The 23205-nt window shown below is 35.1% G+C and overlaps 1 protein-coding gene across 1 annotated transcript; it reads left to right on the forward strand.

The window, feature by feature from the left end:
- Positions 1-15667: 15667 nt before the first annotated feature.
- Positions 15668-17380, forward strand: LOC126971980 (uncharacterized). The gene is made up of 3 exons (XM_050818507.1): positions 15668-15711; positions 15793-16105; positions 17027-17380. Exons 1-3 carry the CDS (start codon positions 15683-15685, stop codon positions 17378-17380), a joined length of 696 nt encoding a protein of 231 aa, XP_050674464.1. The 5' UTR covers positions 15668-15682.
- The last annotated feature ends 5825 nt before the right edge of the window (positions 17381-23205 follow it).

Raw genomic sequence — 23205 nt, forward strand, 5'->3', positions numbered from 1 at the left:
ATATTTTAATTTGAGAGTACGAGTTCACAAAATTGGGTCGAAACGTGCATTTGCAACAGCCTAGCAATTAGTGCCCCTTGAACAAGGTCCCGGATTCGAATCCCGGTAACTGCATAAGATACATAATAGCTTTAAGGTTAAATGTATATACACTTTTATAATAAAATCCCAGCCACTGTACAGGCATTATCAATAAATAAATTTAAAAAATTTATTAAAAAATGGCTCTGTCGTAAATCCTATTACTCCACAGCTGAATATCTAAGTGATCGGACAATACAATACAATCGAATAACAATGACAGTACAATATTGTATATTTTTATTAGAAAGAGCGCAAAAAAAAAAATGCTGGGAGAGTTTCTTGCGCGCGCCGCTTCTTCTCTCTCAGAGCGCCATTTGTTTCCGAAGCGGTAGTAGTATCTAGTATATTATAAATGACATCATAAAGAATTCTAAAGGAATCAATTTTGAGAAAATGAAAACAAAAACGCCTTTTTATGCCTTTATGCAATAATTAGTATGATGAATGTTTGTTTTGGACCCATGATTAAGTATATCGTATTAAATATGTTGTGTTGCACCTTCAGTTATGGTTATTCCTAGTTTGGGGTAACATTTTATATTACCTTTTTTAAATATTTATTTAAAAAACAATGTATTTTATAGCTTAAAATATAAGAACACACACTTAATTTTTTTGAAGTATATCTGTGTGTGAAGCCGCTTAAAATTAAGTGACACTAATATTTAAAAAGAAAAAGAACAACTATTTTCAATTCCAGTTATTACAACATAGATCTTATTTTAAACAAAGTAGTATAGAAATCAATAAAAAGCAAATAATAAAATCGACTAACGTTGACAATTACAAATTAGTTGTCTACTTAGCTAGCCGCAGATAAAATTATATGAATAAAGGATTTTGTAAAAAGTACTTTTTTAACCGACTTCAAAAAGAAGGATTATCAATACGATCGGTATTTTATTTTTATGTATGTACAACGATTACTTATAATTTCTTCTCAAACTTTCGCCTATGTTTAAAACGTCATGATCAAGGCAACTGAAAGATTTTGTTCAATATTCCAGTATTCATAATTTTAATAGGATAACAGTTAGTATGAATATTAAATTGGATTATTTTAGGATTTAGTACCTTAAGTTCAAATCGACATTAAAGGTATATTAATAGAAATTAAGAGTTCTATGAAAACTATTAGTTGAGGTAATGAAAATACAGTGTGGCGGTGTTATTTATTTCAATTGCTTTTGATACCGAAGATTATGTGAAAGTGTAGAGTTAAATACGATACATGTATACGCCGTGCAGTAACTTAACTTGATTGGGATCTAAGTACGAGGCAACCGATAAATGAATCTGTATAACAAAGAGTTACAGATACTAGATACGCAAGTGAAGAAATTCCTGCAAGCATTTTCCGTGGCTCATTGAATATTTCATATGGTAACTTTAATTATTATTGCTTTTCAGTATCAAATATAAGAAACCTTTACACTACTTTTAATATATCTAGTTTAACTTGTAAAAAAATATAATTGGTTTTTATTTACAATGGAAGGTAATATTTTGACAATGGTGATAAAAATATTTTTAAATGAATTGATTTTCAGATTAGTGTGTATATTACATTATCACAGTCAATATTACTGTGTGTTCAACAGAATCACGGCTTTTTATCAAAATGTAATTAATTACATTATTAAAAATTTACGGACAAATGAGCGTACCTGGTGTTAAGTGATATCCACCGACCATATTCTCTTGCAACACCAGAGTAATTACGGGAGCGTTGCCGGCCTTTAAGGAAGGAGTTCGCGCTATTTTTGAAGGTCTCATCGCCCCGGAAACAACGCGCAAGGAATCTCATTCCACAGTTTTGTAGTACTTGGAAGAGAAATACTGAATTACTGAAAACCGCACTGTGGAGGCCCGCCACACATTCAGATGGTGCTGCGAGAGCTGATCTGCATTGCACGCGGTCAAATGGATCGAGCTGAGACTGGGGAACGCCAGACCATATATGAAAACAATAGTCTAATGGACCTGCGCTTTGAGAGCGCAAGAGTGTAGGCCAGCTTGAAGTATTGCCGTGCTCTATTTATGACGCCCAGCTTCATCGAAGCCAATTTGGCTTTGCCCTCCAAATTACCGTGGAATTGGCAATACTTTATTTAATCTTCTGATCTACAAAGCATTAGTAAAATTGAAAATAAAAAACAACAAAATATACAATGTCATTAAAATATAACTTTAATAATTCTGACAGTACCTTCTAGAATTCTTATTCTGTTCCTAGAAATTACTTCCACAATTAAAGCTAAGGACAACGCACACCAGATGTTCTTGCACGCGCGTAATACGGAAAATATTTTTCCTTGCCTTGTAATTAAATCGTGATAGAAGTTTATTGTAATTAATGATCGTACTGTGTTGAACGCAAAGACGGAATATTTGCATTTAATATATTTAATACATACTTTAGGAAAATGTCGAAGACAATACAAAAGATACGAAGACGAAATAAAAACGAAAGCCGACACTATATGATCTAGAATAGTCAGAGTGGAATGTAAGAAGAATAGAACCGAATGGAAAATGTGTTTTTTTATGACAGTAAGGGACGAGACGAGCAGGATGGTCAGCTGATGGTAATTGATACGCCCTGCCCTTTACAATGCAGTGCCGCTCAGGATTCTTGAAAAACTAAAAATTCTGAGCGGCACTACAATTGCGCTCGTCACCTTCAGACATAAGATGTTCTGTCTCATTTGCCCAGTAATTTCACTATCTACGGCGCCATTCAGAACAAAACACAATAAGGCTTCCACATTACTGCTTCACGGCAGAAATAGGCCATAGAATAAAAATTGTAGTACCCATAATCTAGCCGGCATCCTGTGCAAAGGAGCCTCCCACTGGTTAAAATCTTGTTAAATTAGGACAAACAGATGCATTATCGCAAATACTCTTTGTAAAAATAATATATCTGCGTCTGAAATAAACTGATGGCCTATTCAAAGTGAAGAAAGTTATGCTGATGTTATAGATACCGAGCCAATAATGAGGGGAAGAGCCTATATACCTTGGTATCAAATTAGGGTATGCTACTATAATTACTTATTTTATTTATGAGCGCCATTACTAATTACTAGAGACCGGATTATATGCTACAAAAAATGCCCAAAATATGCATGCAAATATGCAAGTAAAATAACTAAAATATGCACGAAAATCCATAAAAAGGGCCAAACTATGAATAAAATTAAACAGGAAAAAATAAAAAGTCACTGACGATCGTATTTGTGAAAGAAACTATTACAATATATACCTACTTAGGTAACAATTAAATTTAAGATTTATCTTTAAAAATATGTACTACTAAGTACTGTTCTAAATGTTCTGTAGGCAAATTGTGTCTACGATCGCTTGATAAATTTTTGTAAGCGGAAAGTGAGCGTTCTACGTCTACTTGAGATTACTGGGCAGAATTTTTTGAGTGCAATGTTTGGGCGTACTATGAAAAGCATCGAACGATGGGCGAGATCGAGCGTAAATATGCATACTAATTATTTTTTTTCTAAAATATGCAACTACCGCTGAAAAGGTACTAATTATGCAAAAGCATATACAATATGCATTTGCATATAATCCGGTCTCTACTAATTACACTTAGGTATTAAGTAAAGATATTTAAAAATATAATATTTATCTACATACAACAAGTATTCTCCCTATAGTTATACTTAGTTTTGAATAAAAAATCAGTGAGTTAATGCTTTGATCTTTTTAAATAATATATATTGCATAGAATAGTACCTCTAGTTATTTAGCTATTTCTAGAAACATTAAATTAAATAAAGTTATGTTTTTATAATAATAAAATTGTAGTCATGTTCCTTTGTATTAAACTCATATAGATAGGTTATGATATTTCGCTATGATTCAGGTGTTTCAGATTCGAATTGTGTCATTTATATTTTTTTTTATAAAAATCCAAATATTACGAAATGTATATGAAATATATTTGAAGCTCATTTCTCTTAGATTACAGCTCATCTATCAAATATTATCTCACACTCTTTTGTGTCAATTTGATGTCTCGGAGAAAGAGGATTAATCATGATAAGATAACTATTTTTGCAAAATTTAATATTGTGTACAATAGCCTAGGCTATGAAATTAATAATGTTTTATACGTTTTTTGGACCGTCCGAGGTATTAAATACATTGCCTAGGTATAGAATACCGGATTAAACACATTGCTTGGTAGTAATATTTTATTAACAATTAGTTAAAACTACCACATTTTTAGCGTTTCGGTCGTTTAAATATTTTCTGTGCCATTCAACTTGTACGAGTGCTAATTAAAACAACTTGATTAATAACTCTCTAACTATGTAACGAGGATCGCCCATTGTCCTTTCATAAATGGTTCTCGGTGGAAAAAGTACAATAAGTTGCGAGAAATTGTTAGATTAAAAACGTCGACTCATTCATTTTGAGCTTTAATTATTCTCTGTTTAAACAAATCGCAATAAAGAGCCGTACTTGGTGCTTGGGGAAATGGATGGATGGTGAGAAAAAGGGCAAAACGTAGCGGAAACCTGATGGCAACGTCAAACAAATTCCTATAATACCCAGGAATTTCTCTGTGTTTCGAAATACTTAAGCGACTGAATGGACTTTATTTTGTACAGTTTAAAGTTTAAAATCGTATGTGGCGGCATTATGCAGAGGGTTTGTGTTATGTGTGTATGCAGACGATTTTGGCTATTTAAAGAGCGTTTGCGAAGATGTGAAGATAGCTAGCCACTTCCTGATGGAAATGCATTTTCAATGGAGCCAGTCTCGATGCGGTGATCTCTTGTAAAATAGTGTAAGTACTCGAGCAAAGTAGCGAGCTACGTACAGAGGCAAGGTTTTATGTTGTTCGGAGCATAATGTAATATTGTTTGCATTTGTGATTGCAACTTTAAGTCTGTGGTTATATGAATACTGGCTCAAATAAAAGCGAAAATAGAATAATAGACACTTGGCCTGTTACTCTTCCTATCGTGTATATAATCTGCCTCATTAAAGTAATTCAAAATAATATAACAAAAGAAAAGACACCAACAAACATTTTACGATGAAATTAAAAATGCTCTATATGACATTGCTTATTGGCTTAGTGACAATAATAAAAAAATAACGTATAAGCAATAACGTATGTATGTGTATAACCTCTCGTTAACACCAAGGTTATTATACACATATTTAACAAGTTTCATGCAAATTTACAAATACAAGTTGTATGCAATGTTTTAAAAATACAAAAACATGTCTGATGAAATTGTTTGTCACCTATAAGTTGTCTACATGTATATGCACTCATGTTTTATACTTGTTGTAGGCTTGTAGCTAAGCTTGTTTAAGACAATCATGTCAGTGCGGAAGTTAATGAATTTGACAATACAATTATTGACTACTGGTACAGACAATAGAAAGTGAAGGTACTGCGGATCTTTGCTTAATGATTGTAGTATACTTGTACATCATACAGAATGAAGGAAATTCAAGAAAACCACTCAAGTACTGGTCGCGATTATTTTTGAGGAGACGGCAGCAAGAAAAGGCCTATCGTTCCTTATTGAATGATTTAAGAATAGAAGACAGAAGTGGATTCAGAAATTTTGTTAGAATGAGACCAGTAAATTTGGAGAATTTGCTTTAAAAAGTTGCACCATACTTTTCTTAACAGAATTTAAAGTATCGAGATGCCATCACTCCAGCAGAGCAATTATTTTTTTATGGGAAAGGGGGACAAACGAGCGTACGCACGGGTCACCTAGTGATACGTGATCACCACTGCACACATTCTCTTGCAACACCAGAGGAATCACAGGAGTGTTGCCGGCCTTGAAGGAAGGCGTACAATAGTTCTATTTCATGCCATCGTTGGGTAGTAACTAATGATAACCAAAAATATCTGTATTATAGACGCAATGAAAACAAGTCAAACATGTCTTTTTTTTTGTTAGAATTCTTTAAAAAGTTTTCTTAAAAGAGTTCTCAATTATGGTGCTAATAAATGATAATGAGTAGACCCTAGATTTTTTGCTTGAAGTAAAAATATTTTTTAATTATGTTCCTAATAAATGATCTTTTAGAGTGCTTTTTTTTTTTTTTATGGAATAGGAGGACAAACGAGCGTACGGGTCACCTGGTGTTAAGTGATCACCGCCGCCCACACTCTCCTGCAACACCAGAGGAATCACAAGAGCGTTGCCGGCCTTTAAGGAAGGTGTACGCGCTTTTCTTGAAGGTACCCATGTCGTATCGTCCCGGAAACACCGCACAAGGAAGCTCATTCCACAGCTTCGTGGTACGAGGAAGAAAGCTCCTTGAAAACCGCACTGTGGAGGACCGCCACACATCCAGATGGTGGGGATGATATCGTAACTTGTGGCGTGTCGTGCAAAGGTGAAATTCGGCGGCAGGAATCAGGTTGAACAGCTCTTCGGAACACTCCCCGTGATAAATGCGGTAGAAGACACACAATGAAGCGACGTCTCTACGCAACGCCAAGTGATCCAGCCGTTCACAGAGTACTGGGTCCCCGACAATTCGAGCTGCTCTGCGTTGTTGCACGCGGTCAAATGGATCGAGCTGATACTGGGGTGCGCCAGACCAGAGATGATAGCAATACTCCATGTGAGGCCGGACCTGCGCTTCTTAACAAACCTCGCAATTGCGATACCTTCTCATTATATCAGAAAGTTTCAAGTAAATATCAGTTATATACTTGTTTTTTTAACAAAAAATATTGCTTCTACATATAGCCATCCTTTTAAAGATAATTCTTTTCAAATGGGTGCACATACGATGATGTAGCTATACCTTTTATTTTATATGCCTGAGTACCTACTCTGAATTAGCAGTAAGTTTGTTTTCCTTTTATAATGAAATAGAAAAAAAAAAGATCTTTTTTTAAAAACAAAAATGAAACTTATTTTAAAATACCACTAAAGATAGGAATACCACTCTGTTAGAAAGGAATAAGTAAGATAAAGTTCTACCTTTATCCTTTCTAACAGTTGTACCTACTAATGCAGTTCATGGCCTTCGACCTGCCTGTAGAGCTTGACGTGAAGATGGAGCTGATTAAAAGGAACCTGCCTGCTTCTTTCACATTGGAGTTCATCCTCTGTGAACTCGGGAATATTAATACCACCCCTTATAAATTCAATAATTAATATTCAAATCTTCTCTACCATCATTTAAAAAACATATGTTGAGCTGGTATGCAATACCGTTAGCATAACATGTAAAGGTTGATCTAAGGTATAATATTAACGACAATATTTAACATTAATTATTTGGTTTCTACGATCGATTATCGCAATTAATGAGAGCCACAGAATACCGTCACACCTAAGACGTTGGCGGTGCGGGTAATGAATGAAAACTATTTTTTAAAAGTACGCCGACGGCAAAAACTCGTACGAGCAAGCGTGTTGATTACCGGAGATAATGCCTCGATAACTTTAATTAATGTTACTGCGAACTTGGGTGTAGTAATTCTTACAAGAAACACAACGGTTATTTGTGTACGTGTGTATTTAATAATAGTATGTTCTTAAGTTGGAAAAATATTTTTTGTTGATTATGTATAGTAATGTGACCGGAGTAGTTTTATATAGTTATACTTAAAAAAAATGATTTTAATAATAAAGTAAAAAATAATTTACAAATATAGGTATGCTTTGAAGTTTGATGGTTGCGAAACTGATATGGGCATGGCACATAGCTCGGCCAACAGATGACCGTTGGGGCAGTAAAGTCCTCGAATGAACACCACAAGATAGATCGATTATCTGGTCAAGATCGCCGGAATTGGTTGGCTGCGCAGGACTGATCGTCGTGGAGATTTTGTGGCCTATGTCCAGAAGCGGACGTTTTCCGGCTGAAATGAACTTTGAAGTTTACTTATAATAGTAAAACAACTGAAATACTGAAATAACAAAAAAGAAATAACACTAATAAACTTATTTTTTTGTAATAAATCAATTTTTAAATTTATCGCATTAAAATCATTTGTTCGGAAAATATTCAGCGTGCCGACGGAGCTTTGATAAAAGGTCACTTCCCTATCGCAGCTATATGACTCGCGGCCTCGTAAGGTACTAAGCAACTTTGTCAAATTTTCTCGATGTACGCATATCGCTTCTTCACTCACCACATTGAAATCCTCGGTTCCCGAAGGCAACATCCTCCTCATGGTAGCCCAGCTAGCGAAGTAATTGGGTATTTTAGATCTTGCCTCGCAGAGTAGAGTCAATTACCAGCTGCAGGTTTCCGAACTGATACGATATAGGGACCTACAAGCTATGAACATACTTCCTACTTAAAGGCCGACAACGCATCTCTTGAACCCTATATAATATATTATATTATAATAATAATGGGCGGTTGTCTCACTACTTCCCATCACGTGAATCTCTTGCCCGCTTGACCTATTTTTTCTATTTCATAAAAAAATCTTTAGGGAGTTACGTCAAAATAACTCAATACCTTCACATTTACGTAACACTCTAATTTTCACTGTTACTTTATTAATGACTATACCAATAATATGAAATTCCATTATAGATTCTACGAAATCTCCGAACATCGTACTAGGGCTGCCACTTATATACCATTTAAATATATACTAGTATACGCTCTATGTCTACTAATTATAACCAGGGCTATGTGTTCGTACTTCATTAAACAAGATAATGCCCCATTGTTAGTGTAGTCTGCCTTGTAGTTGTAAAATTAATTGCAAATTATATGGCAATTTGGCACTGTTTATTGATCGGCTGCGATTAATTGGAAAGCCAATGTAACGGCAAAATGGTTTTGTGATAAAACTGTTCGTGTGTGGAATTTAGGTTTAATATTCAATATTGTTGCTAGATAATTTTTTTACTGAAAGTTAATATTGAAGTCGATAATAAATTAAATCTGAAATTGTTAAACTAGTCATAACTGACCACGCAATTGAAGTTAGTGTGATACTGGAGAAGTTGTGTGGTCGATTGGTCAACTGTTCATCGATCAAAAAAAAGTAATTCAAACATCTATTTACATTTATTTTATCTTATCTTCACACAGTGAGGGTTAATATGATAAACATTCTAGGCAATTATATATTTGTTAATTGTCTATAGTAAATAATTGTTCAGCACGGCTCCTTGGTCTCATGGGAAATCACTAAAAGTTTATCGTTCAACCATTGAGATGAGATTATTGTTTGAACAAATATTATAATACTTTATGTCTGCTTGTAATCTAAAGTAAATTCTGAAATTAGTTAATTAATTTGTTAATTTATAAAATCAGTAATGTCTTTATGATAAGCAGCACGTTTTATAAGGTTTTGGTGATGTTATTTACGATTGTCACACTTATAATTAAGCCTTTTGTTCCGAACATTCCTACATATTGACCTTATTAATATTTAGGTAACTATATTTATAATATGGCTCTTAACGCGGTGAGCCTTGCAGCATAGGCCTTCTCTAACAATTTTCACTGTTTTCTGTCTGCCGCCACTCTTAGCCAAAGTGGACCTAAGATCGTTTTCAGCTCATCTTCCCATCTTCTCACTCATCGACCGTGGCCCTTCTTTTTGGTACCAGACAGTCACCTGTTTGCTCCTTTTTTTCTTGCTGACAACGGAACAAAATATATCCAGTCCATCTCCATTTTAGTTGGTCGATACGTAATAGGATGTGTGTAAGATTTGTTTTATGTTTTCCCATAAATACTGTTACAATTAAAAATAAACAAAATATTACATTTAAATGTGGAATCTGTCATTTTTATATGATTGTTCATTGAGTTTTCTCATATTGGTGCCAATACATTGTACAATATTTTGTGATATTAAAATGGAGTAGGGTGATTAAGAGAACCGAATCGCTGTGATTGCATTACCCAAGAAGGTATGGAGCCAAATGCAATTTTTAAAACTCTCCATACGCTTGGTATTACTAAAATGTTTGTGTACCGGGCTATTAATAGGTACAAAGAGACCTCCTCTGTTTGTGACAGAAAAAGATCTGGCCGTCCGTAGTGCTCGTACGAAAAAGGTAGTGAAAGCAGTAAGGGACTACTATATGTTACTTGCAATAGAAATTTTGTATTCTTTGTTTCAGTATTTATGGCAAGACTAGGTATTTCTGACTTAGTCTTTTATCTTTAGCCCTATAATTTACACACTTACTCGCTGCATTTAGCTGTGGCAGTTGTGTGTCTGTTTTGTATTTAATGCCCAAAGATTTGTGGCATAGATCGATATACGATAAAAATAAAGATGCTCATTATTATGAGTATCTCAATTATCATGCTCTATTGAGCAGCTTAAGCCTAGTATATACTACCTCTGTTCACATTAGCTGGCAAAGAGCGTGCTAGTATTAGGATTTTTTTTTAATCAGCGTGCTCAAAGCAAATAAAAAATAATAATAATATAAGCCTTTATTCAGATAGTATCATTTACATATATACTTACAAACTATCCTTAACGAAGTATCTATCACTATCTGGTTGTCTATTGACAAAGGCCTGTTCCAACTTCTTCCACTCTTTTCTATCTTTAGCTAACCTATAACATGTCTTGCCTGCTATCGTCGTAAGTTCGTCTGACCATCTCCTGTATTGTCCCCCGGTTTCCTTTTTAAGTTTCTGGGATACCAGTCTGTGATACATTTGCTCCATTTGTACTATACCCCGAAAGGTGTGTCCCGTCCAGCGCAATTAAAATTTTCTTATAGCATAAGTGACATTAGTGATTTTTGTTTTCTGCCTTAAGTCTGTGTTTCGAACTTTATGTGTTTTATTAATATTCAGCATACTCCTCTCCATGGCTCTTTGGCAAGTCTCTAGTTTTTTAATCTGTCTTTGCGTAGGCGACCAAGTCTAACAACCGTAGGTCAATACAGGGAGTACACAAGTATTATAGAGTTTTCTTTTATGTTTATTTTGATATCTTTGCTTTTCATTACTTCTTTGAGTCCCCAGTATTTTTCTAAGCATGTCCTTATTCTTGTATCAATTTCATTGTCTTAATGTTTTTGTGGTATAGCTTGTCCTATGTAAGTGTATTGATGAACATATTCGATATTGTTATTGCTTACTACAATTGGTTGCTCTGATCTATTTGTCATTGCTTTAGTTTTGGCAATATTCAGAGTCAGACCCACTAGGCGACTTTGTTTTTCGAGGTCATGTATCATTTCCACTAGTTCCAAATGAGAGGAGGCAAAAACTATTATCCGCAAATCTTAGATTGCTTAATTTTATACCATTAATATTAAGGTGCTTTTCCATCCAATTAAGAATTCGGAAGATTTCTTCTAGAACTGCGCTTCTAGAGTTTGGTGATAGGAGGTCACCTTGGCATACACCACGCTCTATATTTATTTCTTTTCCTTCTCTGTCTAGCTTTACTGTAGCTTTACTGTTTTTGTAAATATTTCTTATAACTTTTGGTATATTTGTTGTGAACTCCCTGGTTTTTGAGCGCCTGCCATATACTGTCATGTTCAATTGTATCAAAGGCCTTTCTGTAATCTATAAAACAACAGTAGAACGGCAAATCATATTCTTTGCTTTTTTCCATTATTTGTCTCACTACATGTATGTGATCAATTGTTGAATAACCGATTCTAAATCCAGCTTGTTCGCGGGGTCGGTTTTCATCGAGTACTCTCGTTATTCTACTGAGGATTATTTTTGCGAAAATTTTATGTATATTCGACGTTTGGCTTGGGTCTATAGTTGCTAATATCGCTTTTATTGCCTTTTTATGGATCAGTGTTATTGTAGACGTTTTCTATTTATGTGGTATGTTTTCTGTGGATATTATGCAAAAGCTCAAAGCAAATAATTGGTCCCGGCTTTTATCCAAAATGGAAGGTTTGCACGATAATGTAAATAAAAACTGTAGTTCTTAAAGCTTTCAAACATATAATAGTGTCGGTTCTATCCACGCAAAAGTAAAAAATAATTTTATGTAGATATAGCAACATAATATAGCGACTTGCATGTGGCGACTGTGGCTCCTTCGAATTTCCAAGTTAGGTCAGTTGGTGCTGGGGCTGCTGCTTCGACCGCCGAAGACAGCATATTATGTCGCAAATATGTCGGTCTCAGTGAGTCATACATCTTTGTGCCGTTTGGTGACGCGGAGAATGTATAAAGTACTATATTCTCGCCCCAATAGGGCCAATCCAAGCGCGTGCAGCTATTTTGGTCAACTGATCAGCTTAGCTGTCCAACGTGCAAATGCTGCCAGTGATATTGGTACGCTTCCCCGTAATGATAGCTTTAATGTAATCATAGTATTGTAAATACAGATATAAGACTTATTTTGTATAGCAATAGATGAAGAAAATTTCATTTATAAGTAAATCAGCTATTTTTGTAGCTTGCTCGAAAAAGAAACGAATTTTTTATGTCAACTTGAATTAAGCATACTTATAATTGTGCTGTGTTCATAGCTTCCAAGTAAAGCCTGATGCATACAAATCTTTTCACGAATTGATTTTACTATCTATCAGGTAATATACAATTTTAATGATCAAAAGTATAAATACCAAGTAACATAAATAAACGACGTTTCGTTTCGTTTCGCTTCGCTTTGAAGAAAATGTTTTTCAAATTTAAGTTAGAACGTAAATTTCATAATGTTCAAACGAAATTGATGATCTTTAATCACTAAGCACTGTAAACAGGTAAATACTTCTTGATCAAAAGCCAGCTTAATATTGCTTGAATAAACGAATGATTTTATTCATAAAATCAAGGGTAAAATGCCTAATGAATCCGTCCAACATTAATCGGATTTTATTTACGGATTCTGATGTTTGCTTACAATTATATAATTGAACTAGATTTCAGTATGATTATATTAAAACTTCTTTAGGCATGCTGTCCACATTATTTTGCTTGTATTAAATGAAACTAGTATTGGTTCACTCACGATTGCCTGGAAGGGGAAAGGGAAACATCATTGATGTGATAATTTGACATTAAACTGAGCGTTGTTAAATTTATGATTTGTTTTTTTTTGTATGAAAATATGGGACAAGATGAGCAGGACGCTGATGGTAATTAATACGCCTTGCCCCTTACAATGCAGTGCCGCGCAGGATTACAATTGCGCTTGTCACCTTGATATATAAGATGTTAAGCCTTATTTGCCCAGTAATTTCACTAGCTACGGCGCCCTTCAGACCAAAACACAGTAATGTTTAGAAATAGGCGCCGTTGTGGTACACATAATCTAGCCGGCATCCTGTGCAAAGGACCCACTGGTAAAAATTTCACTGACGATAATTTTTAATGAACAAAATTAATAACCTTCAGTGTGGGAGAAAATAATCTAAGCTAGCAACAAATTTTCCAAATGTCAGAATTAAATACAAATTTTGCCGAAAAAAACAGTGAGGATGAAAAGCAAGATGCGAGCTCTGGTATAGGAAAACAATCTGACTTGGACAGGGATTGTGGAAGGGGATGGCGTTATGGGATGGATACTATAAATAAAGACATACTAATAATAATAATAAAGAAACATTCATATTCATCATACAATAATTGTACCTACCAGGAGTCGAACAGAAGCCTAGCACAGAAGTCAGAGGTACCAATCAGTAGGCAGGTGGTCGTTGATAGTGTTTATATTACGGAAACAATCTTAAAATTTACCTTCACATAGATATTCTTCACATACCCATTACAATTCAGTGCCACTCAGGATTCTTGAAAAATCCAAAAATTCTGAGCGGCACTACAATTGTGCTCGTCACCTTTAGACATAAGATGCTAAGTCTCATTTGCCTAGTAATTTCACTAGCTACGACTCCCTTCAGACTGAAACACAGTAATGTTTATACATTACTGCTTTACGGTAGAAATAGGCGCCGTTGTGGTACCCATAATCTAGCCGGCATCCTGTGCAAAGGAAAGCCCACGAGCTTAATTTTAATTGCTTTATTTTATTGGCATCATTACTTTTTAAATTATAATTACTAAAACGCAAAAGTTCTCACTTTGTGTTTTCATCAATTTCAAACGCACCTGCCTTATGGCATATTGAATAGGTATTATTAACTCTTAGGCGAAAAATCAGACTTTGACAAAAAATGTATTTTAAAAATTAATAGGGATCAAAGCTACGTCTTGAGGGTTGACAGGCAGCCACATAAAAAACAATTCGACCTACAGACAAACTTCGAAACTAGAGTTCATCAAATTAATAATCAATTTATTTTATCATTGTGTAGGATTTGGATCTTAATATTATTTAAAGTTGTCATTTATAATTGTATCCAGTTCATCCTCCCTCAAAACAAATCGGAATTAATTCGGTTTCATTTGATTTAATTACTACAAATTGTTGAAGAATAGACTTCATTTGCACTTGTACTCGTGTTTTGGGGATAAAGTAATTTGTCAATTTGTTTGTTTGAACAGTCTCGATGGAAAGCTGACGTTCAAATAATCACAAAGTGATTCGTGGAGTGGAAAATTTTCCACTCTACATGCGGGTATTGTAAATACTATATATATCACGTTATATATCAAATGTATATTCATTTCAAGGGTAAAATTTACAATTAGAATGTGAAGAGGCAGATGTATTTGTGATGTTAACTGTTTGTAATCATTTGTAAAGCAACCAGTATTTGTTATCGTTTGCAAAAGTAGATATCTTGTACGAAATTTCCCAGACTTTACGAGTACATGCAATGAAGGTAAGATTTAATAAATAATTGTAATTATACACTATACGACTGCTATTAGTCTTGCTAAAAGACTAAATTAGAACAGTACAGTAAGAAAGATAACCAAAAAAAAGAAATAACGGATATCTTTTTAAAATGAAAATGGGCTGGACATGCGCTAGGCGCTTAGTATGTAAAAAGGAGTAATTTAAGAAATAGAATTAATATATACTTGAAAAAAAAATTGTGATATTTTTAAATTCAGACCAGATCTCTCTCTCTAGTCCCTCATGACTGAGGATCGTGGTCATCAACAAAGTCAACACTTGGAGTGAACTATTTGTTTCCATCGGCTTTTGTCCATCGCGGCCCTGACGACGGAGCTAAGCCTTAGGGATCTGGAGACTATTATTTGCCTATATTCCATCTGGTAGGAGATCGGCCTCGGGCTCGCTTGCCATTTGTGTTCCCAACTATGAACAATTTCTCCAGGCTCTCATTACCCCTTCGCATTATGTGGCCAAAATAGGAAAGAATTCGTTTGTGGCATATCGTGGACGGACGGGTTTTTATCTTGAGCTGTAAGAGGATCGACACATTTGTTCGCTTGGCCGTCCAAATTCCGACCCTGTTCCAGCGCGCGGGGATTACATTTATTGGTACGTTTACAAGCTTACCAAGCCTTGGCAAACTGCAAACAGTCCCAAGCCTCCACAAATCTCGTTTGGCGTTTGAAAGGCGTTTATACGCTTGTGAATGCTTCAGTCTGCAATATACATCCAAGCATGGCGGACACCGAACTTGTGACGGCTATTGCATTTGGTTTAACGTACTTTTATTTGTAATATAAGCAAAGTGAAATAAAAAAAAGGAGAGCTCGACGACAGCGAAGATGGTGGATGAAAAAGATTCATCATAATCGTACCAGGCAACTACTATTTTGATTTAACCATTATCTGTTGCAGTTGAGTTATGCCACAATACTTACGATATATTTTATTTGTTACAGACAATTTATAGAAGAGAAATTAAATGAACTTTTATATGAACCATCTGGAGAGTTTGATAACTTCTGCCGAATGAGCTATTCTGATTTTGAGTTTTTACTGCCAAAAATTTCACCAATGATATCCAAGCATGATACAGACTTCAGAGAAGCTATACCATACAAATTTCGTCTTGCCATTACGCTACGATTTTTGGCATCTGGTGATTCTTACAAAAGCCTTCACTACTTGTTTAAAGTATCTGTCTCTATGATATCAATAATCATTCGTGAAGTTTGCCGAGCTCTTAATGAAATTCTGAAGGATCTAGTTAAGGTAGGATCTAGATAAAACAAAACATTATGTTATAATTTTTTTTAGATTTTAATAGAATCATAGGAAATCTGTTCTATGAATGTATGTTAGCCGACTGCTTTATTGTTTATTTATTTATTAATTTAAATAAGAAGTATGTCGACGAATCAAAATCTTCGAAAGCATTCAACATAGCCATGTTTATAATGTTGGTTTCACGTGGAGCTGGGTTGATGATTAGGTCCGATATGATACGAATAGATGACGAGGGTGCTGGAGCTATTGGAGTTGGTATATGTTTTGCCATGTCTGGCGCTGAATAAGAAGTTTAGGTGTTTGGAGAAGGAAAAAAGCTTTGGTTGTTATGAATAGGTTCAGAATAAACACTATTAACTGATGTTGGCCGACTCGGAATGACTTGAGGAGATGGTGTTGAATATGTACCAGCCATTGACGACGGTCGACAATAATATTGAGGGTATGGTGTATGACGCTCATTTGATTTTTGACTGATTCTGTTTATAAACAACCCATCTATTTGGTACATCATAATTTTTCGTTCATCAGTTGACAGTTCACGTAGCTTTATAGCCAATAATTTTGCGTATAGATCGCAATCATCGTCTTTGTGAGCAGGTATATTTTCATTCTGCATTTGACCCAAAACATTTGTTAATTGTCCAAAAGTCACGGCCATTTGCTTTTCAGCCGTTTCAAAAGCAGGGCGACGACGTTTATTAGTAACAGCTTGTATGGATGGTGGTGTGGATGGTGGTCTGGATGGTGATCTAGATGGTGGTCTGGATGGTGTAGTAACCGTACTTGTACGGTCTCTTATCAGAGGGTCATCCTCTGTCTGATCTGTATCTTCTTCTATTTGTTGTAATTGCTGCAAAAAAATAATATACTTAAACTTACACTTCATTTACTTTCTTATTACAGATGCCCACCACAGTAGAAGGATGGCTTAATATAAAAGAAGGATTCAGGACTAAATTTCCACATTGCATAGGTGCATTGGATGGCAAGCATGTAGTCATTGAAAGCCCAACGCATAGTGGAACAGAGTATTTCAATTATAAGAAAACTTTTAGCATTGTCCTTTTGGCTTTAGTGGATAGCAAATACATATTCGGAGACATCGGGAGTCAAGGAAAAATAAGTGACGGCGGGGTCTTTAATAATTGTTTACTATGGAAAAGAATAATTAGAAAATTAGATTTTCCACCACCATGTCCACTTCCAGGATCGAATATTAATATTCCATACGTGTTTTTAGCTGACGGTGCTTTTTGAGTCAACACGTAATGAAACCCTACCCTGGAAACCATGAAGTAGGCTCACCAAAAAGGTTATTTAACCAAAATTTATCTAGATCCCGAGTTGAAGTTGAAAATACGTTTGGAATTTTAACCTCAGTTTTCAGAATATTCAGACGCCCTATAAATTTAGAACCACAAACTGTAACGGAATTTACGATGACTTGTGTATTACTACATAACTTTTTGAGAACAAGTAAAAGTTCTTCAAATCGATATACTCCTCAGAGTTTGTTTGACGTTGACCCTGGTTCATGGCGTAGAGATAACGACGAATATAATGCATTGCAAAATTTACCACAAATCCCAAGAAGATCTCCGGTGAACGCCAAAGAAGTCAGGGAAGAATTTACTTCATATTTTAATAGGATTGGATAAGTTGATAAAAATGTATAAATAAATGTAGGTATAATAACCAACGGTGTTTTTTTGTATTTAGAATAAATTAATTTATTTACTTACTGTTTCGGTGTTTATCCCTTCATTGCAAATATATACTGGAAGTTAAAATGACTCCATGGTTTCGTAAGCATACCATGTTGGATTGTATATTTCTTCGGCATCTAAAATAAAATAAAAACATCGAAAATTAGAGCGAGATAGTTGCGGAATAATCGAGAAACTAACCAACGCTTTTAAACATAAGTTACACCTTGCTAAGCAGACTATCAAAATAATTATAAATGTATCGTAGGAACATACCTGCGCCAGAACGCACAGATTCACGTTTTTTTTCAAGTGCTTGCGAAAAGTAGTAATCAATATCTCTTTTTATTATTATTTCTTTTACTGGCCTTCCAGTAAGTTCAGCAAGACGAATCCATGCATCTGCTCGTTTCCTCTTATCTTTATGATTTGCATCTTTCGGATTCCAGATGCATGGTTCCATTTGGTAATGTTCCAGAAACGAAAGTCTTTCCTCATTCGACCAGCAACTCATTTTTTATTTATTTTTTGTAAAATCAAGCAAGCGTGTACTCGCCGCGAGATCACAATGGCTACTAAACGCGGACCAACATGTAAATGCATCGCAAGCGCTTGCCGCAAACGCCCTTTGATCTGCGTAAAAAAACCGACACTCGACTGGATCGGAAGCAAGCAGGCACAAGCCTACGCAAGCCAAGCCAAACGCCCTTTTTACATGCTTGCGATCCTTGCCAAGGCTGTGCAAGCGTGTAAACGTACCAACTTTATGAATAATAATATTCAAATAGCAAAATGAACCGGATAAAGCAGTCCTATTAGTTTGAGAGCAAGATTATAAAAATACTATATTATCAAATTGTCTAATTTTTGAATTATATAAGATAACTGCGTTAGAAAATGAAGTCTCTTGATTATTGCACATGCGATTAATACGACGTTCTTAAAAAAAACTTGCTTTTTAAACAATAAATTGATTGGTAATTTATTGTTTATAATATACTATCATAATTTAAGATGTTCAAATTTTTTAATAAAGAATATGTTATTTATTTTCATGATGAATTAAATTCTTAATGTTGCGTCTGCATAACCATAACTTGAATTGAAGAGCGTACAAACCATAAACTTAGTGTACTAGCGTTATAGACAAACACTCTCCTTATTCGTCATCGTCATCATCATCAACAGCCGGAAGACGTCCACTGCTGGAAAAAGGCCTCCAGCAAAGATTTCCACGACGATCGGTCCTGCGATGCCCCCATCCAAAGTATACCGGCGATCTTGACCAGATCGTCGGTCCATCTTTGGGGGGGGCAAGGGCCATCTGTCCGTCGAACTATGTGCCCTGTCAACTGCAACTTCAGCTTTGCAATCATTTGAACTATGTCGGTAACTCTCGTTACGGTAAGACTAATTTTTAAAATATTTATGTGTGCTAGTTTTACAGATGTGTTAATGAGTTAGTGAAGTGTGTAGTATTTTGCTTTTGATCAATCCTTCTCCCTATGACAAATATTGATAAACGGCGTCATATTCAAGTACCTATACAAAAAGTTTTATGTACTCATATTTTTTTAAATTTATATAATTTAAAAAAAAAGAGTGTTTACTGCGGATTTAAAATGAAATTCCAAACATTTTAGTGTATATCTACGAAAATTAACACCACTACAGTAGTATTGAAGAATCAGTATTTACCTGGGAAATGTTTCTTTATTTGGATTGTTCACTTCATCCTAAACACCTGAAAATACTGTACTGCAATGACTAAGGTTTCATGATATTTAAATCTACGTTCTCTCAACTAATCCATCAGCCTTGAAACTACATCGGGTGAATATATAGGTTGCTCACGTATTTAGAAGCCAGCGTCTCAAATTGCAGCCATAGCAACGGTGGACTTGTGAGCCGGAGTATTACCTTAATGAAACAAAACAATATCTGCCTCACCGTTTCTCACGAATTTTGCTAAGCAGTTTTTCATGTGTTCTGCATATAAAGAGTCCGTAAAAATAGCTCCGTGGACGAGATATTTGTCATCCGTTTTTCCGACAAATCTTTCCGGCTGAACGATTCGCCTGAAATATATTCTTAGGTCAACTATAATTTTGTTTCTGGATCATAATGGTGAAGCCAAGCTTCCAAGTTGAATTGTGCAGTATCTTGATTTGACAGTTCCAAATAAGCTGGAGAAATGTTCAGTCCTATTTGTTTTGCATTCGCAGAGTCTAGAGCGAGGTTTCCTTTTTTCATCCCTGATTCATGTTAAATGCATTCGTGTTAAATGCAAAATCTATATTAAACATTTGTTCCGTTACTAACTGAGAAATGAATTTGGAGAGTAAGACGATGCGACATAGCTACATTAAAAAAATAGCTTGCACTTTTCCAAAAGGACGACAACGCTCCTGTGTTTCCTCCGATGTTGCAGTAGAATGTGGACGGAGGTGATGACGTAACGTCAGGTGACTCGTACGCTTGTTTGTCCAATCTCCAAAAATATATATATACAGAACCCTGATCTTATATCATTTGTCAATCAAACAAATTACATTCTATAATATAAATAGGTATGTCATTCTATTGGTGAACTGAACGAAGAGATCATCAAAACTTTCATATAGGTATAGTGGTTATTGAAATACCAAAATGAGATAGGATTATATCAAACTCGAATCCTATTCTATGACTGTTTATGTTTATGTTGTTTATTGAAATACTTTAAAAAGAAAATAATATTAAGAAAAAAATCCGTGTGCAATGCAATTCACACGTGGTAGACACTTCTACCACGTGTGAAGTTTGAAGTGTGAAGTTTACCATGTTTGAAGGATTCACTAATCATTCAAACATTTTGGCTTCAAGCTTCAGCACTTGTATAATAATTTTAAGATGAAGTGCATGAACCTGACTTCATATTCAGTTCAGAGGAACTGAATATGAAGTTCTGGTACATGTTGCTAGGTTACAAAAGATTTCAATCGCTATGAACAAATATATTTCGATATGAATGATATATGAAAATATGATATCAAAATATGTTAAGGTATACTCGCGTCATACATAATACAATCTCTTCTTCAACTATGATCGACTGGTACCAAAACACTGTATATCTAATGCTTTCTATCTCATTCTTTTGCCGGCTGAATCCTATACATTTACGTGTTTGTGTCTATTTTGTCTCGGTTTTTTGTTTCATCGAGTTTCATATCACAAAAATTTTCACTTCAATAAAAATGAAGGTTATTTGGTAGATAAGTTCTTTATTTATGCCGACGTTTTCAGTTCTGATGAAATTTATGAATTTTTACCAAATAATCCAAATAAAAACTTATTTATAATTAAATTACTTTTAATTTCTTAAGAGTATTTTATTTAAACTGTGATAAATAAATCAGCGAAATAAATTAGTCAACTGATGCCTAATTTTAAAAATCTCGATGTAATATTTTTCACGACATTATTCCGAACGAAACGAGATTGTCATAAGCAAGTTTGGGTTTTCGTCGTGTTTATTTGTACGGAGCGCGGACGTGTGTGCGCGGTGGTAAACAAACAAAAACCAGACACGGGTGGTCGCTTGAAAACAAGCAATTTTGTAGCCGTGTTGACATTTTGTCTAGCCCATGATCGATACGCGTAGATGTACAATGATGAGTTTAATTGAATTGATTAGTACCACAGGCATGCAACATACTAGCGAATAGACAAAAACGTGTGAGAGAAAAGAACAACTCTAACGCAGATAAGATAGAAAAGCTATCTAATTGTATCAACTGTTATAGTAATAGATTTTGATTTCAAGTCATAAACACTCAGCTAAGCTTGGCATTATCCCCTTAGGCCCACTATCCACCAAAGCGGTGAAGAGAGGAGATGTATTTTAATAACTAATCAGATTTCTTTATTGCCGCATCTCCTCTCCGCTTAGATTCGGTGGAAATGGATCAAGCAGAGAGAAGAGGAGATGTCTCATTTTTCTAACGAATTTGGCGCGGTAGAGCGTAGATGTGTGTAGACGGACAACCACAGGGCGTCTATCCAGAATCTGTTTCCTTCGATAGTTTAAATACTGAAGAATTAATTGTGTTTCTTCAACCTCTAATTCCTCTAGCTCAAGCAAGTTAAGAAAAGAAAAGCAAGACGTCAGGTCGTTCCAAAAGTTTAGCTTTTCGTTTGTTCGTTTAACGTCTTCCTTTCGTTGACATCACTTGATTGATTTTGATCTCTCACAGCTTACATCTCCACTATGCATAGCCCACATTTCCTGTCCACTTTGGTGGATACTGGGCCTTAGTATTTTGAATTTTAAACCACTAGTTAATGCACACATTGACAAATATAATTGATCGCGCATAATCGTGCTGTCAAGTCCTCTACACGCTTGTATCTAATTATTTATTAATTATATTCCAAGTCTTAAAAAGTTTTGACAGAGAGAGAGAGTGAGAATAATATAGACTATCCACTTCATCACCGTAATGTGTGCGTCGACATTCCACGGCTTGTACAACCCTCATGGGTTACTTTGAAGTCATACAAAACATACAATATTTATCAACGATACGTCACTTAGACGGTTGGCTCCGTGGAAGGGCGCTCGCACAGAACGCGAAAGTTTTCGGGTTCAAGTCCCACATCGTTTATATATTTTGTATTCAATTTTCGTTTATCCACCAATAAAAAAGATGTAGCAGCTATCTGTAGGATGCTGTCATGCACGTAGGCTTTAAATCAATTTGTAGGAAAATATCTTTAACATGCAAAGGTTACCAGTGGGAGGTGCCACAGAGGGAGGCTTCTTTGCAAAGTATGCCGGCTAGATTATGGGTACCACAACGGCGCCTATTTCTGCCGCGAAGCAGTAATGAGTAAGTGTTTCGGTCTGAAGGGCGCCGTAGCTAGTAAAATTACTGGGCAAATGAGAACTAACATCTTATGTCTCAAAGTGACGAGAGCAATTGCAGTGCCGCTTAGGATTTTTGTGTTTTCCAAGAATCCTGAGCGGCACTGTATTGTAATGGGCAAGGCGTATCAATTACCATTAGCTTAACGTTCTGCTCGTATCGTCCCGTATTTTCATAAAAGAAAAGGTTGTCAATGCTCTTGTGTTGCGTGTGATAGATATCGCGGTGGCGTTGGTTGCTCATTTTTTTTAAACAATATTTTAATCAAATGTTTTCATCGTAATGTTGTTATAATAATTATTTTTATAAGAGCATTAATAAGACAGTGTTGCCAAACTATTATTGACAAATATTATTGTATGTATTGCGATGTTTTTTGAAACTAGGGTAGCACAATATTAAAAGTGAGTCCAATAAAAACTATTTCATTCACAGTTTACTTTTTCGGTCAACTATTTTTAGTTTT

The sequence above is a fragment of the Leptidea sinapis genome, chromosome 25 (genome assembly GCF_905404315.1).
Source record: "Leptidea sinapis chromosome 25, ilLepSina1.1, whole genome shotgun sequence".
Classification (NCBI taxonomy): Eukaryota; Metazoa; Arthropoda; class Insecta; order Lepidoptera; family Pieridae; genus Leptidea; species Leptidea sinapis.

What these genes read in the sequence shown, in the direction of transcription:
- LOC126971980 (XM_050818507.1), top strand. Translation starts at nt 15,683, where the DNA reads ATGAAAAAGATTCATCATAATCGTACCAG. An exon ending in ATTCATCATAATCGTACCAG is followed by an intron (nt 15,712 to 15,792) that starts GCAACTACTATT and finishes TATTTGTTACAG; the next exon opens with ACAATTTATAGAAGAGAAAT. An exon ending in TTCTGAAGGATCTAGTTAAG is followed by an intron (nt 16,106 to 17,026) that starts GTAGGATCTAGA and finishes TTCTTATTACAG; the next exon opens with ATGCCCACCACAGTAGAAGG.